The sequence below is a fragment of the Pavona decussata genome, unplaced genomic scaffold (assembly GCF_977016875.1).
Source record: "Pavona decussata unplaced genomic scaffold, jaPavDecu1.1 SCAFFOLD_84, whole genome shotgun sequence".
Taxonomy (NCBI): Eukaryota; Metazoa; Cnidaria; class Anthozoa; order Scleractinia; family Agariciidae; genus Pavona; species Pavona decussata.
In genome coordinates, this window is record NW_028145502.1 from 2,963,464 (window position 1) to 2,980,463 (window position 17,000).

At 39.6% G+C, this 17,000-nt stretch overlaps 3 protein-coding genes across 3 annotated transcripts; 2 read left to right on the forward strand and 1 right to left on the reverse strand.

The window, feature by feature from the left end:
• The first annotated feature begins 900 nt into the window (after positions 1-900).
• On the forward strand, positions 901-3,732 carry LOC146475450 (transcription elongation factor 1 homolog). Its single transcript, XM_085115860.1, has 4 exons — positions 901-1,072; positions 2,267-2,337; positions 3,062-3,507; positions 3,586-3,732. The coding sequence occupies exons 1-3, from the start codon at positions 960-962 to the stop codon at positions 3,124-3,126; spliced, it is 249 nt and encodes an 82-aa protein (XP_084971986.1). The 5' UTR covers positions 901-959; the 3' UTR covers positions 3,127-3,507; positions 3,586-3,732.
• A 1,366-nt stretch (positions 3,733-5,098) lies between these two features.
• On the reverse strand, positions 5,099-9,130 carry LOC146475451 (uncharacterized). The gene is made up of 7 exons (XM_085115859.1): positions 8,908-9,130; positions 8,663-8,808; positions 7,635-7,736; positions 7,311-7,379; positions 6,199-6,468; positions 5,964-6,062; positions 5,099-5,740 (listed from the first exon to the last, which is right to left on the reverse strand). Exons 1-7 carry the CDS (start codon positions 9,128-9,130, stop codon positions 5,219-5,221), a joined length of 1,431 nt encoding a protein of 476 aa, XP_084971985.1. The 3' UTR covers positions 5,099-5,218.
• An 852-nt stretch (positions 9,131-9,982) lies between these two features.
• On the forward strand, positions 9,983-13,404 carry LOC146475452 (uncharacterized). Its single transcript, XM_085115858.1, has one exon. The coding sequence runs from the start codon at positions 9,983-9,985 to the stop codon at positions 11,855-11,857; it is 1,875 nt and encodes a 624-aa protein (XP_084971984.1). The 3' UTR covers positions 11,858-13,404.
• Positions 13,405-17,000: the final 3,596 nt, after the last annotated feature.

Sequence of the window (17,000 nt, forward strand, 5' to 3'; positions counted from 1 at the left end):
TAATGCATGGCTGATATCCCGTGGTCGCTAAGCCAATCAAAACCGTTTGGAATTGCATTATCTAATGATTCCGTTTTAACAATTACAGTTTAATAACCTACGTCTGGATAAAACAATAACTAGAGCCGAGTATCTTTTGACACATTTTATAGCTTTTTTTAAATTTATGTATCAGAGTTTTTTTTTTAAATTTATGTATCAGAGAACAATGTATTGTTCACCTGTGACACTCATGTGTTCACAACTACATGTATACTTTGTAACTAGCCTTTCAGTTTTACTTTGCTTATAAACATTTTACCATATTTTTAATAAACTGTTAAAAGAATTTCTAAGAGTGTGGTGAATGAGCAAGGTGTACGCGTGCGTAGTTAACAGTTTAGCCCACACTTGCGCCCTGCGTTCCACCACCCGAGAAATACAGAGAAGTCTGGAGTCTAATCTATACGGGCGCCTGCGGCTCTTGATCCGGCTCATTCGCCTGGTATATTTTCTTATTTTTTACTTGTTTCTCGTCTTTCTGATATATCGGGAGGGGATATGGGAGGGAAGACCGGGTGGGAACATCGAAGCTATTTAATGAATACTGAGTCACGCTTCTCTCCAAGCGGAATAAGTTGCCAATCTTCAAGAATGGTAGGAAGATAGTGACGTCGGGAAGAGGTAGATAAGAAACACCCTTTCTTCTTCGCATTTCCAGGCTGTAAACGGTCCCTTTATTTCTATGAAAGATAGTCAAGCGAGCGGTGCAATGCAAATCACCAGTACGTATATGAAAATTGCCTGCTCCGGCCAAAGCCGGAGTCAAATATGGACAGCGTCATTTCGAATTTCGCGAGAACCCTGGGGACGAGTTAGTGCAGCCAAGCCTGCGAAGAATAGACCATGGCTACTAAGCTATTTGCGTTCTCTGCAAACGGAAAAGTAAAGCTGTTCTGCAGTTCATCCACGTGTGTAAAATGGGAAGAAGAAGATCTAAACGAAAGCCGGCGCCAAAGAGAAGACAGGATCCCCTGGATAAACAATTCAATTGCCCCTTTTGTAACCACGAGAAGTCTTGTGAAGTGAAAATGTAAGGTAACCAACTTGACGCGCACGGCTCCAGTCAAAACATGGCGAGCTCATATTCCATTGATATAACCTTATAATTAGAGTAGTTTCATTTTTGTGCAAATTCGTCTTGTTTTAAGGAAGGTTTGTCTTCTTTTGATACCCAAACGTAGCTGCTTTGATTATTTTAGAATTGCACAGGCAATCACTACCAAAACTAGCCCATTAATTACTTGACTGGAAAAACACTGAAACCTATTGCGCAGCTGCTTGTGTTAGATGTAGATTTGCTTAACGTTTGGCATTCTAAGTCAGTGACAAAGGCATGAATTGGGTTCTCAAATCTACAGGAGTCGAATCTATGACCTTCTATACCTGCCAACTCTCACGCCTGTGGGTTGAAAACTTCGATCTCACGCCGGCTCACGCTTGCGGGCCAATTTCTCACGCCTGGTTGAAAAATGTGAGTTGTTGCCGTCTTGCTTGACACAATTTCCAAAAATATGTTAACTCAGACCCATGTTAGAACGAAAACCATGTGCAAAAGGAATAAATGACAATACCCTCCTCGCGATCTCTGATTTTTGAAGGTGAAAAGCACTGGGAGCGAGCTCGTGTCTATACGCGTCCTGAGACTTCGGACGTCCTCGGAAGACTTTGGAGGTCTTCGTAAGACTTCGGAATTCTTCGGGAATCTTCGGAAATAATCGTGTGGTCTTCAAAAATCCCAGCACTCCCAGGATAAAAATCTCACGCCTATATCTTGGAAAAAGTTGGCAGGTGTAACCTTCCAGTCACCACATGTAGATATCGTCAACATGCCTCACCACTGAGCTAAAGGATACTATCATTTATTTTCTAGGCTAATTGAAACGTAACATGACATTTCTTTCACATATACACTGTACCACTCACTGACATTCCAATCCTAGCAGTATGCAGGATGTTTGTCCCATGAACCTAGTTTAATGGCTTTAGCTTCCACGAGTCTCCTGTAGCTCAGAGGTAGAGCATCCAAACTAGTAATTGGAAGGTCATTAATTAGGTTCGACTCCTGTTGGGAAAACTCATTTCTTTTCCCAAGGATGCCTGTGTCATTGCCAGAAAGTATACAACTCCCATTTTTTCACCAGGCTTAAAAACATAACATCACATTTCTTTCACAAATCCATTTTTTGTTGTTTACATAGCAATTTTTTAATGTGTTTCTTTTCAGGGATCGCGTCAGGAACACAGGACACATATCATGTAGAGTTTGTCTAGAAGATTTTCAGACACCCATTACATGTATCCTCTTCTGCATTTTTGTGTTAAAGGGGCACTATCACTGCGATTTTGCTGTAGTTTTGGTCTAAACTACTCAAACATTTAACAGCAAACCTTGTCTCTAACGTACATGACAGTACATTTCTCTAAGAGCACCAGGAGGAAAATATATAGAGATTTCTCAGAGGAAGAACAACTGTAATCAGTTTTTTAGTGATTTCTCATAGATACACAGGAAGAACTTGAAAAAAATGGCCATTTTTTTTAATAGCCCATTTTACAGTTGTGTGCTTAGTGACCTGGTCTTGGATTGGAAGCGAGGCTGGGGGTGACCTTGTTTTGATACAAATCTCACTGCTTTTCATATGTAGATCATATTGTTCTCATACTAACTAGTTTGCATTAACATATGAAAAGCAGTGAGGTTTGTATCAAAATAAGGTCACCCCCAAGCCTCGCTTCCAATCCAAGACCAGGTCACTAAGCACACAACTGTAAAATGGCCTATTGCAATCCATTTTCATCCCAGCCATCCACAGCCAAAGATGATTAATACTAGTTTCTGTTCACTAGTGTGGTTGTTGTTAACAAAACAAAACCACTATTTTAACCTTTCTGTTGATACAAATAAATTTTATTATATCTTTTGGCTATTCATAGTGGCCCTTAAAATAGGCATTATATAAATGTCACATTGAAAAAAAATAAACATGATTTCATGTGTACTTTACTTAACAAGTCCCAGATCTGTCAGAACCCGTTGATGTATACAGTGACTGGATTGATGCTTGTGAAAGTGCTAATCAGTAACCCATCGTGAAATGTTCATCAAGAAACGTTATCAAGGACTCCATTCCAACGGTTTCCTCTCAAGAGTTTTTGATCTGCCCAGTGATAAGATTCATGGATACTGCAGATGGCAAACTGATCAGATAAATGGAGGATTGCTGAATAACTACAAGAATATTTTGTATATAGAGAACTTCACCAAGCCCTTGTATTATTGTAAACTTTATAAAGATTGTGAATGTTTGCAGTTCTTACTTACATTCAATAGATATATTCATGAAGCTATAGTAGTGCCATCCACTGTACGGAAAAAGATGAGTCCTGTACACTTAACCAGAATGCCTTGACAACCTAACACAGCTAATAAATGAAAGCCATATTTTTTTTACGAAATTTGCCCCTGTACTAATAACATTGTGTTCCCTAGGTTTGAAGTCTTTACAGCTTTTCTGTACATTTTGGAGGTTTTTGTATGCTAAGAATTATGGCTAAATGTACCAGCTCCCATCTTGTTTGGTGCAGTGGATAGCATGCAACGATCTTTATATGTTTTGTGTATGAAATCTAATGTGTTCTATAGTGACATAAATCTTGATTTAAGGCTGTCCTTAGTTGCCCAGAGAGCAGATATTTGTGACCTTCTTTGGGAAAACGTACACTAACGATATTCCGTTAAACGTTAGAAAACTAACGGATAGCTAACGGATAGCTAACGGCTTTTCAGAAGTTCTAACGGTTTGTCCTAACGCTCAAACGGTTTGTCCTAACACTCAAACGGTTTGTCCTAACGCTCAAACGGTTTGTCCTAACGTTCAAACGATTTGTCCTAACGCTCTAACGATTTGTCTTAATGCTCAAACGGTTTGTCCTAACGCTCTAACGATTTGTTCTAACGCTCTAACGATTTGTCCTAACGCTCAAAGGCAAACGGTTGATTCTAACGCTCAAATGATTATTCCGAACATTCTAACGCTTTTAGTGCAGGTTCGTTCTGACGCACTAACGGTTGGTCCGCCTAACGTTCTTACCTTGTTTTTAAGTTGTTCCTTATAGTTCACCCAAACGGTGCAAGCGGTCGATCGAAAAAAGTACGGAGTAAGGAAGTGTAAAATGGTGTTGCAAAGTCTTCTTGAGAACAGCTAATTGACTGAAGGCTTTTAACGTCGAAAGAGTTCACTGTGACGATTGTGAAAACCACCAATGATCAGGCGGATCGAGTCTTCTTCAGTCGGGAAAATCGACAACAACTACAGGTCGTCCCGTTTCTCCGGGAATATATTTTTATACTGGCTAGAATAATTATTTCGAGCATGCACGTCGACCGCAGACTGTTATATTTAAAAGAAATTACATTGGGTGAATCCTTTGACTCTGGGTTAAGTTATAGGCACACTAGCCGATTCTTTTCTCAGCCGATGAAAAATCTTCATGTTTGCTAGTGTGCAGTGAATTCAGACAAGTCTGCGACAAGATGGGGGCTTAAATTGTCCAGCGATATCTGACAACGCGTCGTTGTAGATCTCAAAATCTGTTGTCGGGCCTTGTCGGCTAGTGTGCGGCTGACCAAGACAATTGATTCTTATTTTTGACTCCGATTCTACAACAAAAAAAATCGGCTAGTGTGCAGCGGCCTTTCGGATTCTGTTTTCGAACTTCTGGTAAACAATTTTATGCAAATTTTCGATGAAATTTGATCCACCGGGAATACATGTCAACTGAAGGCAGTGAAGCGTTTCGTGACGACCATTTACTTGTCTTAGCACTGTCTATCAACTGAGCTGTAACATATTTTGGTTTTCTTTGCTGTCCGAAAATAGCCATGAGTTCTCCTGTTTCTTATTTGAGCATTAGTGATTATAAAAATAAAAGATGTTCCGATGTCAATAATTAATCATTACTCTCCAACTGCTGGAGATGGATGGTGGGGGACATTTGCAGCTCAGTCAATATCTACCACTAATGATGAGGTCAAAAATTAATTTTAGTCTTCGTGTGTACTACATGGAATCTTTTATTTCTTAAACTTTCTGGAATTACATTCTTTCTGCTAAAAAAAATCCTAAAAAAATCCTAAAAAATTATGTTTACAAAGTTCTTTTCGTAGTGTCTCGCCTTAGTTTGCCCTTTTTGCGAATTTAAGAGCACGACATCTATCATTAATTTTAGCCTTGATGTACTTCCAAAGTTTCTCTTTTTCAGCCGCACATTCAACGGCAAACTTACTAAAAACCAAAACTTTCAAAGAATTCAGCCTGTTGCTGTCTAGAGGTTGTTTGCCATGGGTGCCGTCGGTGTTGCTGCTGATTAGTTCTTCGTCAGTGAAGAAGTACGGAAGAAGCTTCACTGCACATCTGTGCCTCTTGGTTTCTTGCTGAAGCGCTGCCTGTACGCCTGGCACCTTCCTGGGAGTAACACAAGTCCGAATCACATCTTCGGCCACCGGGATTTCATCTCTGCTGTCCTTGCCGCTGGTGTCAATGGTTACCGTTATGGGCGCTGAAGGTCTTTCTGGTGTAGCTGGAAGGCTGGCTTCGATTTCGTCGCTTCGCAAAGTTGCAATTGTCTCCATGTCGATCGTCAACAGATCTTGATTCGACGACATACATGAAGAGTTGAAGTTCTCTTCACTCCTGAACTGAAAAAAGAAGAAAAAAATCGTAACTAATTTGTTTCTCGTTTTCAAACAGTGTTGTCAGAGTTTCCATCGGTTGCAACACGTTGTCGATTTCAATACAATTACAGGGCTTTTAACAACTTTCTATGCCAGGTTCACTGAAAAATGTTGCTGGATTTATAAAAAGTGTGTGTGTGCGCGCGTGTGCGCAATGTTTCTTAGTATTATCAGTCATTCAACTTACCACCGTCTCTAAAGATTCCAGCCGCTGCTCGATTCGCGACAATCTGCGCACCATGTTTTCTTCCAGTGAGACAAGGGAGTCTTCGAATTTGTCCATCACCTGGTGGCCAAGAAAAAAATGTAATTAGTTGTATTCTTAATACTTTAACAGATTTACAGAAACAATGTAAACTGGCAGTGGTACTTAATTTAAATCATTTATGTCTTTCATTCAGAACCCACTGCTTTGTGCTTACCTTAAAAAGACGTTCGCTATCTAGGATCCTATTCTTCAAAAGGTCACATTCTCTAGTTTTTGCCTCGAGCTGCTTCTTTATCATGTTGATATCGTCTGGAGAATCAATTTCGTCCTTGCTGATGCTGCCTGGGGAATCAATTTCTTTCAAAGGAAGCCTCTGTTTTTTGGCCGCGCCTGCTCGACGATTGGTTGCCCACTCTTCTTCCCTCTTTCTTTGTTCTAGCAGAAATTCTTGATATGGGTCTCCTGATCGTACGACTGTATTTTCCTGGAGAACAACACAACAACAACGATTTAGTGTACTTTACGAAGCTCCCGTTAATACTGTCAATAAGGAATTTCGGTCACTAAGAGTTGAATACAATCATTTTTTTTTTCAATGACTCCGGTCGGCTAGCAAATTTGAATTATGGTCGGTTCGCAAACGCCCAAAAATAACAAAAAGTTGTCAACATATTAAAGAAAGAATTGGAACGCCTTGAGATGTGAACATTATGAATTTGTTCTCAGCTACTGGAGAACGCTTTAGTTAAAGCAGTTTAAATACATGTATACTGTATTTTTGTAGGCAGGCGTTCCAAGGTGCAATGGATACATATTTTCATTCATTGTAGCACTGTTAATTGTTTTCTCTGTGACAGCTTAACAGGCAGTGCAAGGGAAACAAAATTTGGTTCGAGTTAGCGAGGAATTCGAGTTATCCGAGTTCGAGTTATCCGAGTAAAATTGACTGAAAAGTAGAGTCAAATCCAACGGAAACGGAACTGAGCTCGAGTTAGCGGAGAGTTCGAGTTATCCGAGTTCGAGTTACCGGGGTTCCACTGTAGTAGATAATTTAAGTTCGCATCGTTTGTTTTTTTTAAAGGATACATATCATTAAGGTCTTGAAACAATATCCTATTGAAGTTGGAAAAGTCTCACCTTCTTTGCAAAGTGCCGGGCAATTAAGCGACTTTAATTATGCTAATTGAATAAAAGATTGAGTTGTGCTTAAAAAGTTTGGACTATGCAGACGTCTTGCTAGTAAGTTTTCATCACTAAGCCAGTTTGCCAAAAAAAAGTTCGTAACTACAATTTTTTTAGAAAAGGAAAACAGTAACAATAATTTACCTGTGCAGATGATGGCTTTATGGAGCTGTCCTTTGTCTTTGCTGCCTTCTTCTTAGAGGTAGGTTTCTCCTGAAATAAAACGAATTATTGGATTTTAGTTAAGTTGGGTCGGTTAGGTAAAATCAACAAACGGACTACCAAACTCCGTTGCATGTCATTATTATGCCAAAATAATAATCAATAATAAACTTAACACTTCTAAATGGAATAATTAACTACTCTGTATGAAATAAGAGCCCGATCCAAGTATGCTGTAGTTGGAAGACCATGATCAAGGTAAAAAATCAAACAAGAAATTGTTAAAAAGTCAGTTACAATATTTACCTGTTCCTTACTCAAATCTACCTGTTCGTCTGTCGCGGCAGATGAAGGCTTCGTGGTTTTATCCTTCGACGTTACCACCTTTTCCTTGGAAGTACTTTTCTCCTGAAAGAAAGCGAATTATAAGATTTCAGTTCGTGAGCAAGACTTAATGGTAGTTCCAAGTAAAATAAAATTAGGGGCAACAAAACTCCAGTGCGATCTCAAATCAATAGAAAATAGAGACGTCAGTAAATAGAACGTGAACCCGACGCATCTAATCCAATCGGAACACTAATCGTTCGATTGGGTTCGGTAATCGAAAATAATCGAACTCACAATAAAATTTGGTCCATCGAACACAATCCAACGTTCGATTACCGAAAAACCGGATTAGAGCTCATTAACAGCACAGATAACGAGACTGACAGAATTATAAGATTTCACTTCATGAGCAAAACTTAATAGTAGTTCCAAGTTAAATAAAATTAAGGGACAACTAAACTCAAGCGCGATCTCAAATCAATAGAATATAGAGACGTCAGTAAATAGAACGCCATAATCCCGGACATAATCGCGTGAAATCGGCGTATCTAATCCAATCAAACACTAACCGTTCGATTGGGTTCGGTAATCGAGCATAATCGAACTCACAATAAAATTTGGTCCATCGAACACAATCCAACGTTTGATTGCTGAACGGTCGAAAATCGTACTCAATCGAACAATCGATTACTGAACTCCTGCTTGGACGTTTTTCTGTTTATTTCATTCAGTAAAGTTGATTATGATTATTCCTGCGTCTTTTACTTATTTTCAGGTGTCAAGAGATGGATTCCGAACGAAATCAGATCGGATTGAGTTTCGATTGCGTTCGATTGGTTCGATAATCGAATTCACAGCAAAAGTAGATGTTCGATTTTGTTCGATTACCAACTCAATTGAACGATTGGTGTTCGATTGAGTTCGATTAGATACTGAGTGTACGTCGGGCGTAAATGAACGCCGGAAAAACCGGATTAGAGCTTAACAGCATAGATAACGATACTTACAGAACGTGATCTCTTCTTTGGTGGTTCGTTCGGCAATTGGCTTGATTCATGACACTCGAACTCACTCTCGTCATCTAATGGAGCAGTTTTCTTCAAATTCTGTTCCGACCATAAAAGATCCTTCTCATTTAGTTCGTCGCCACTATCTACAACCAGAAAAGAACAATAACATGTTAAGCCAAGATATCTGGAAGAAGAGTAAACATTGCAACTGAGTAGCACAATTAACTACTTAGATTACTTACCACTTAGAGCGATGATTTTAGCTTCCACTGTTTCCCCTTGCCAATTTACTGTCACCATTCCTCCAATAACAGCTTCGTCTTTTTGCAAGATAATTTTGGTTGGGCCGATTCCAGTCATGTTTTCTTCGGGAAAGTAGAAAAGAGCTTTCGACGGCAACTGATTAGTCTCGCGCAACAATTTTCTGAGAGACATTCTATTCTGTACAAAACGGCAGGTAAACATGATTTGATCATATGGAAGAGGCCCTTTTATTCTGTTCGAATGGATTGCTATTGTCAGTGAAGGATCGAAAATCCCAGAAATTCATTGGCCACTGCACTTCCTTTGTTGACATTGAATTACAATCCCATGTATTTTATTGGCTGTGTTACATGCAGACTATTTTTTTGTGTCAAAGTAAAAATCCCATTGGCTGGTAAGTTTTCCATTGTTCTAGTGAGATGAGTTTGTAGCTAGAACTCTGCTCTTTTACATTGCCAAAACAATCTTTTGTTACCGCTCACACGCGGAAGAAACAGCGAAAATGAGAAAAGGGTTACTCACTATTATTCACTATTAAGTCCGAAATCTGAGCTCAACATAATAAAGGTTGCGTTATTGCATATTCAATATTGCTCGTTCTGTTTCCTACCTTAAGAAATCAGTCTGTTTTGCGGTAGAGGCTGCCTTTTACCCATGAGCACGTGACGAAATAACTCTCATCACAGTTATCATGATTGCAATTTTTTAAGGGATTTGAACCCGTGCCTCTGCGTTTGCGCTGCAGTACCCTACCACAGTTCATATCATATTCTCAAAAAAGAGAACAGTTTACTGTCTGAATTAAAGATTTATACTAAATAGAACCAGAGATGTATTTTTTTTTTTTTTTTTGTTATTATTGTCCGAGAAGTAAACATTGTGTGAGCGAGGCCATAAGCGCGTGTTGAAAGGAGGCACTTTCCTTTGGAGAGAGAGAAAAAAAAAAGGACTCGGATTATGTGAAACTGGTGCCACCGATAAACTGTGAAAGCAGTATTTAAAGTGTGAACACATTTCAGCCATTGCTTTGCTCGTTCTTTTCTGTTTTCGCATATGCAAATTATTGGCCTCAAGTCCCACTCCTTTTGTCAAAGAAGATGCGTCTCCATGACAACAACAACAACGAGATCGCTTATACGAAACCAGCTTACGAGCAAGCTTATTCAAAACGGTTTTAATCAACACAACGCTATGTCTGATGTTAATAACGGAGAGAAAGAAACTTGCGATGAACTACTCAACAAACTCAAGAAATTTCTTCAAGATGGTTGCGGATGTACTCTCGGTCCGAAGAACGGGCTATGTTGTCGACAGTTTTCAGAAGAAACAGCCCTGTTTAATTTAAACAACTGCCTTGAACTGTCAAGTTTAGAGCTTGATTTGGTTATCTTAACAAGTATCCAGGCGTTCACTAGAAGTGAGTCTATTGGTGGCAAGAGAAGTCCTCGATGTACATTCTACTACCAATCTAAACCAATTTGCAAGGAAATGTTTTTGCACTTTTATGGCATAAGCTACTCGCGATTCCGACGCCTAAAGGAACACTACGAACAGCACGGTATTTCTCCGCGTCAACATGGGAACACGAAACGACTCCCGGAAAACACAATTCCTCAGGAAACCATCGAAAACGTTCATTCATTTCTAGCAAACTATGTGGAAGAAAACGCCATTGTTTTGCCCGGCAGGATACCTGGATTCAAAAGTGACGACGTGAAGGTGCTTTCGTCAAGTGAAACAAAGATAGGTGTTTGGCGTGTGTATGAGAAAGCCTGCCAAACTTCGAACAAACGAGCAGTCAGCTACCCCAAATTTCATCAAATTTGGGGACAATGTTATCCGAATGTTGTAGTTTCAAAGCCAATGACAGATCTCTGTATTACTTGTCAACAGAACACAAACAAACTCCAACGTGCCGCCAACCTTACGGAACGCGAAAAAGCAGAATTGATCAAGGATCATCAGGATCACATTAATTGCGCTCAATCTGAAAGAGAATTCTACAGGAATTCTTGTGCAAACTCACAGAAAACATTAGAAAACATCGAAGACAATGCATTATTGAATCGCACAAACCGGAACGCTTGTTCACTGAAGGGGACAATGCACTACTCTTTTGACTTCGCTCAGCAAGTGCACATCCCAAGCAACCCGATGCAACCGGGGCCTATATATTTTAAAACTCCCCGAAAATGCGGAATATTTGGAGTGATGTGCGAGGCAATCCCACAGCAAGTCAACTTCTTGATCGACGAGGCTGTTACCGCTGGTAAAGGAGCGAACGCAACTATAAGCTACGTCCATTACTATTTTGCACATCATGGACTCGGGGAGACCGACGCGCATCTCAACGCTGACAACTGCGCGGGTCAGAACAAAAACAATTACTTTGTATGGTACTTAGCCTGGAGAGTTATGATGCACCTCCATGATTCAATCCTCTACTCGTTTCTTGTTGCTGGCCACACTAAATTTAGTCCAGATCGTTGCTTTGGGATGATTAAAAAATCATACAAAGCCACCTACGTATCGTCTATTTACGAGCTGGCGCGCCTTGTCGAAAACTCAAGCAGCATTGGTGTTAACAAGGCACAGCTTGTGGGAACTCATGATGGCAGAGTCATAGTTCCAGTGTTCGACTGGGCATCCTTTCTGGAACCGTACTTCAAGAGAATCCCCAATATAAAGAAGTACCACCACTTCCGATTTTCAAAGGACAGTCCCGGAATGGTTTTCTGCAAAGAGTTCGTCACAAGCCCCGAACAATCTTTTATGTTGTTAAAAGATCAAGCGAATCTCCCTCCTTCTGTTATCCAAACTACAATCAGCCCCGATGGTCTCTCGCAAGAGCGCAAGAATTACTTATTCAGGGAGATACGCCAGTTTTGCAAGCCCGGTACAGAAGACTTAGTGGCACCCGCACCTTGAACTGTCTGAATTGATGACGACCTTTATTATGACCAATTATTTTTAGGTATCAAAGAAGATTGATGTAACTAATTAAAAATTGTAGTATAGAGTTTAATTCATCTTTCATGCACAAACTGTAACAATTCACATTAAAATGCAATGTTGATTTTAATTTCATGTCAGTTTTTACGTCTGAATGTAAACAAACTAATGTACGAAGATAACGAACGCGAAGCGCGACCGAACCAAAGTACTTGTAAAATACTAAAAGTGCGCGAGCTTCAGTTCTTACAATGCATTTTTAACATAACTAAAATTTTGCGACGCCGGAAAATAAAAATAGAAAACCCGAGAAATCAAAGGCAATTCTGTACTGTGCTCCCCACTCATATGAAAAGTGCAAGTTCATCGAGTTTGGCCCAACGCTAGTGGTTACCAAGACAACGCTGTCAAAAAAGTCAGTTGTGTTGTGTTACCCGTCACGCGCGATGGATTGATCGAATGCAAAACAAGCTTCGCGGGTGAGTAGGTCGGTGAAAACAATACGCGAAAGCAGAAATGCATGTTGAATGGCTTTCAGTGTCGGGTTTCTTTTCGCCACAGCAACGGAATATTTTCTCTCCGCATTTCGTGTTTAACCTCACAAAAATAATTATTGTTGTCAATTTAAACATAAACAAGCGCACATCAAAGAGTAACAAAATGCTGAATTTTCGGTCGCTTTCGCAGATCATTTGCATACAACATACATTCGAATGTTCGCAGCTTTAGTGTTTACCGGTAACCAGCGATACTTCTTGTCGTTTTAATGGATGCTAACATTGTTTTTCATACGGATGGCGCTTACGGAATGTGCCGGGCTGCTCGTTTAGTAAAATGGATGTTAAAATTATTTTTCTTAATGGATAGCACTTGCCGTTTAATTCTTGAACGGATAGTACTCGTCATTGCGCGAGGTTCTATTGTGATTGCGACAGTTTCATTTCCTCTTCAAGGCGCCTGCTACATCCGTTCACTGACTGTAATTCTTGTCTAAAACATCGGTTACAAGATCTTACAAAAGTAAGGATTTGATTGTTCTATTAAAGCGATGGTCTTACAATTCTCCAAAAGGAAGCCAGTCTCCGTTGAAACTTCTTTCTAACAGAGTATGCCGATAGATCGTACGTTAGTTTTCTGGCTGAAAGGACTCGTGCTCCAACAGGTAAAGGGCTAGATCAGGATACTAACGGATCACGGACACGACTAACTAACAGACTAACGGACTGCAAAACTCCTCTAACGGATAGAACTAACGTTCTAACGGATAGAACTAACGTTCTAACGGATACATCTAACGTTCTAACGGATACATCTAACGCTCTAACGGATTCAACTAACGCTCTAACGGATTCAACTAACGCTCTAACGGATTCAACTAACGCTCTAACGGTTACGGATTAGATGCTAACGGATTGACTAACGCCTCTAACGGTTTTCATTAATTTATCTAACGGATGACTAACGGATAGCTAACGGCCTAGACCGTTTAACGAAATATCGTTAGTGTACGTTTTCCCAAAGAAGGTCACATTTTTATCTGGTAGATTAGTCACTACCCAGCAAATAAGGCATTTTAGTTTGAGCACATTTTATCTGCTCGATAGTGGCTTATCTGGGCTGGATATTTAGTTATCAATGCTATGAACGTCCAGGGTGAGTATGTGATATTTATTTTGTGAAATTTGGATAAAAAGACAAAAAAAAAAAATAGATGTATTGGTAATGGTGCATGTGATCTGAGATTTGGTAAGGGATGCAAAATCAATATTATATTTTCTACACACAGGATATAATTACAGTAAGGTGTTAATGTCTTTTGATCAAAGCAACTAGAAGTTAGAATGTAATATATTTATTAATATTTTTCTTGTATGTCGACCTCTTTTTCATTGTTAATAATAATTATTATACTTTTTTCCTAAAATGTCCCACAATGGGTCAAAAAGAGCCAATAAAATTACTAAAACATTCTGTTCATATTGCAGTTCTGTTGAAAATGCCTCTATTTCTATTTCAATCAACCTGTGCAGTAAAATAATTTTTATTGCTCTAACTTGAGTCTAGATAAAATCCTGGCCCCAGTTGTTCAAAGACCGGATAACTTATCCCGTGGATAAGTCACTATCCGACAGTTTCAATATGTGCAAAGATTTCAGTATTTCCTCTTGTACAAGCGAATATGCACACTCTAACAACAGCTTAGTTTAGGAGTGTACGAAGACCTTGGACAACATTTAACGTGAAGTAGTTTTGAGACCCTGAAAAGCGCTTTATTCACTGGATAAAGTTATCCGGCCTTTGAACAACTGGGGCCTGAAATATACAGAATAATAGCATACAGCTCTTGAAAACTTACCCTTCTAGTAGAGTCGCTTCAATCAGTCTTGCCTACGAAAGAGCAAAGCGACTTTGCTTGCAGGGTACTTTAATTAGAACCTAATTTCATTGGACTTGTACATCACATAGCTCTAATTTTTCAGGGCTCAAGTCCATTGTTTCTGTTGTTTGTTCACTGCCCCACCATTGTTTTTCCAGCCAATCCTGTGAGGTATTCTAACAGCTGTTGGGTGCCCCAAATTATGGCAGGGTTCATATGGGTCATGTAAACCCTGGAAAGTCATGGATTTTAATTGTGGGTCCTGGACAGTCATTGAAAATTATGTTTATGGAGAAAAATCACCAAGAACTGAAAGTATTCTTTTAGTAATAAAAAAAGAAGAAGATGAACAATTTTAAAAAGAAAAAGGAGCCAAGGACAGATTTTCACTCAGTAGAAATAAACACTGTGCATTCTGAGCCTGAAAAATGTGGATACTGCATGTCATGGAAAACTTGAAAAGGCCACGGGAAGTCATGGAATTTTAGCCCAAAAGAGTATAAACCCTGTTAAAGGCCTGGCATTAAAATGAAATTCATAAAGCTATCCCCAAATCTGATACCTTTCATTATTAATTTTGCAATAATTAATTTGGCTATCCGTACAGAGCACAAAAATCAGTCGGCCTTAGTAACCTGGAGTGACAGAACAAGGAGAATTAAGGGTGGCATGCAAACTTTACAATAAAACTAAAAATTTATTGAGGTAGGGTGGGGTGGTGGAGTTTGGTGTGTGTGTGTGTGTGTGTGGGGGGGGGGGGGGGAAGCATCTAAAACATGGCTTCGAAGGGGGCTCCCCTAACATCACTGGGGTTTCAAGTTTTTTTTTTTAACCCCATATAATGTGATTTCATTTCAAGGTGGTGTGGCACTTGGATGCTATTCCTTGGGAATAGAGGAAGGTTTGTGTTGCAAACCAAAATATCAGGCTAATTGTTATTAATATATTTCAATCAGTCTTTCTAGTCTGCCATCTACTCCTTGTACTGCACTTGAACTCAGTGTTGTTGGGACACACAGCAGCAAGAATGATACATTTAAAAATCGATGAGTAACCAGGCGTGATTAAAAAAATTTCAAAAGACCTTCTCTGGTTAAAAGTTTAAAAACACTAAGCTTTCGATTGCCAGTCTGCAATCTTTAAAAAGTGAGATGTAAAAAGCGAAGGCAGAAATATATATATATATTCAAAGGAGCGAGAAAAAAAATATAACGAACAAATATGAATAAATACAATAATACAAGGGAAATACTAGTGTGAAGAAAAAATATTGATGACATGAATAAAGTTATAATAAAATTGAGTATTGTCTTGGTAGATGTTTAGCGTTATCGTCAGCCTGGCTAGTTATCGCAGTGTGCCAAGATTCCAGAGTTTTTCTTACGCGTGAATTGCCTCTGTCGATGACACGTGCATTTTCAAAATCAATAGTATGGCCTTCGAGCCACGCATGGCTGGCAATGTTGGAGCCACTTTTGAAAACTTTGGTGTTTCGAATCTGTTCCTTTTTTCTAGTGCGTAAACATCTGCTCGTTTCTCCAATGTAACTCCATGTGCAGTCCGCACAGGGGATTTTATAGACAACGTTCATTTGCCGATCTGATGGGGGGGGGGGGGGGGTCTAGATTTAGGAGACACAAATTCCTGGGGTCGAAGTCTTCTTTAGGATGTTCGATATAGTTGCTGATGGATAGCCAGACCGGTCAAGACCCTGCAACAGGAATTTGTGTCTCCTAAATCTAGACCCCCATCAGATCGGCAAACGAACGTTGTCTATAAAATCCCCTGTGCGGACTGCACATGGAGTTACATTGGAGGAAAGAGCAGATGTTTACACACTAGAAAAAAGGAACATTCGAAACACTTAAGTTTTCAAAAGTGGCTCCAACATTGCCAGCCATGCGTGGTTCCCGGGGGGGTACTCCCTTATATGGGCTATATAGGTATGTGTGGCGTCAAAGGGTATGGTTTTTCGGCTGTTTTGGTCATAAATAGGGTATCGCTTTAAGCCATTTTGCCGCCATTTTGGTAATAAATAGGGTATAGATTTTTGCACTCTAGTCCTGGGTTCGATTCTTTTTTAGAAGAAGCTACTTCAGATCATAAATAGGGTAGGAAAAATCGCAGATTTTGGTCATAAATAGGGTAAGGGTTTTGGGAAGCGGGCCGCACACCCCTACCCAATTTTTTTTGAGTACCCCCCCCCCCCCCCGAAGGCCACACTATTGATTTTGAGAATGCAAGTGTACAGTCGACAGAGGCAATTCACGCGTAAGAAAAACGCTGGAATCTTGGCACACTGCAATTACTAGCCAGGCAGACAATAATGCTAAACATCTGCCAGGACAATACTCAATTTCATTATAACTTTATTCATGTCATCAATATTTTTTCTTCACATTAGTATTTCCCTTGTATTATTGTATTTATTCATATTTGTTCGTTATATTTTTTTTCTCACCTCTTTGAATATATATTTCTGCCTTCGCTTTTTACATCTCACTTTTTAAAGATTGCAGACTGGCAATCGAAAGCTTAGTGTTTTTAAACTTTTAACCAGAGAACGTCTTTTGAAATTTTTTAAGAATGATACAGCTAGTAGGTACACGGATTGATTTGAAAAACTGGTATCACCCGGCCCACTGGTTGTAGGAGTTGATTCAATAGGTTTGACCTTTCATCCCCTTCCCCACCCACCACAAAATGCCTAATAAAGGTAGACGTGAAAACTGCAAAGGACCG

Bases quoted from the DNA above. Each gene is read 5' to 3' on its own strand.
- LOC146475450 (XM_085115860.1), top strand. From the start codon at position 960: ATGGGAAGAAGAAGATCTAAACGAAAGCCGGCGCCAAAGAGAAGACAG. The intron at 1,073-2,266 runs GTAAGGTAACCA...GTTTCTTTTCAG, and splicing joins AAGTCTTGTGAAGTGAAAAT to GGATCGCGTCAGGAACACAG. The intron at 2,338-3,061 runs GTATCCTCTTCT...AACAAGTCCCAG, and splicing joins TTTTCAGACACCCATTACAT to ATCTGTCAGAACCCGTTGAT.
- LOC146475452 (XM_085115858.1), top strand. From the start codon at position 9,983: ATGCAAATTATTGGCCTCAAGTCCCACTCCTTTTGTCAAAGAAGATGC.
- LOC146475451 (XM_085115859.1), bottom strand. From the start codon at position 9,130: ATGTTTACCTGCCGTTTTGTACAGAATAGAATGTCTCTCAGAAAATTG. The intron at 7,737-8,662 runs GTAAGTATCGTT...GCTTTCTTTCAG, and splicing joins CAAAGAAGAGATCACGTTCT to GAGAAAAGTACTTCCAAGGA. The intron at 6,469-7,310 runs GTAAATTATTGT...GTTGTTCTCCAG, and splicing joins TAAAGCCATCATCTGCACAG to GAAAATACAGTCGTACGATC.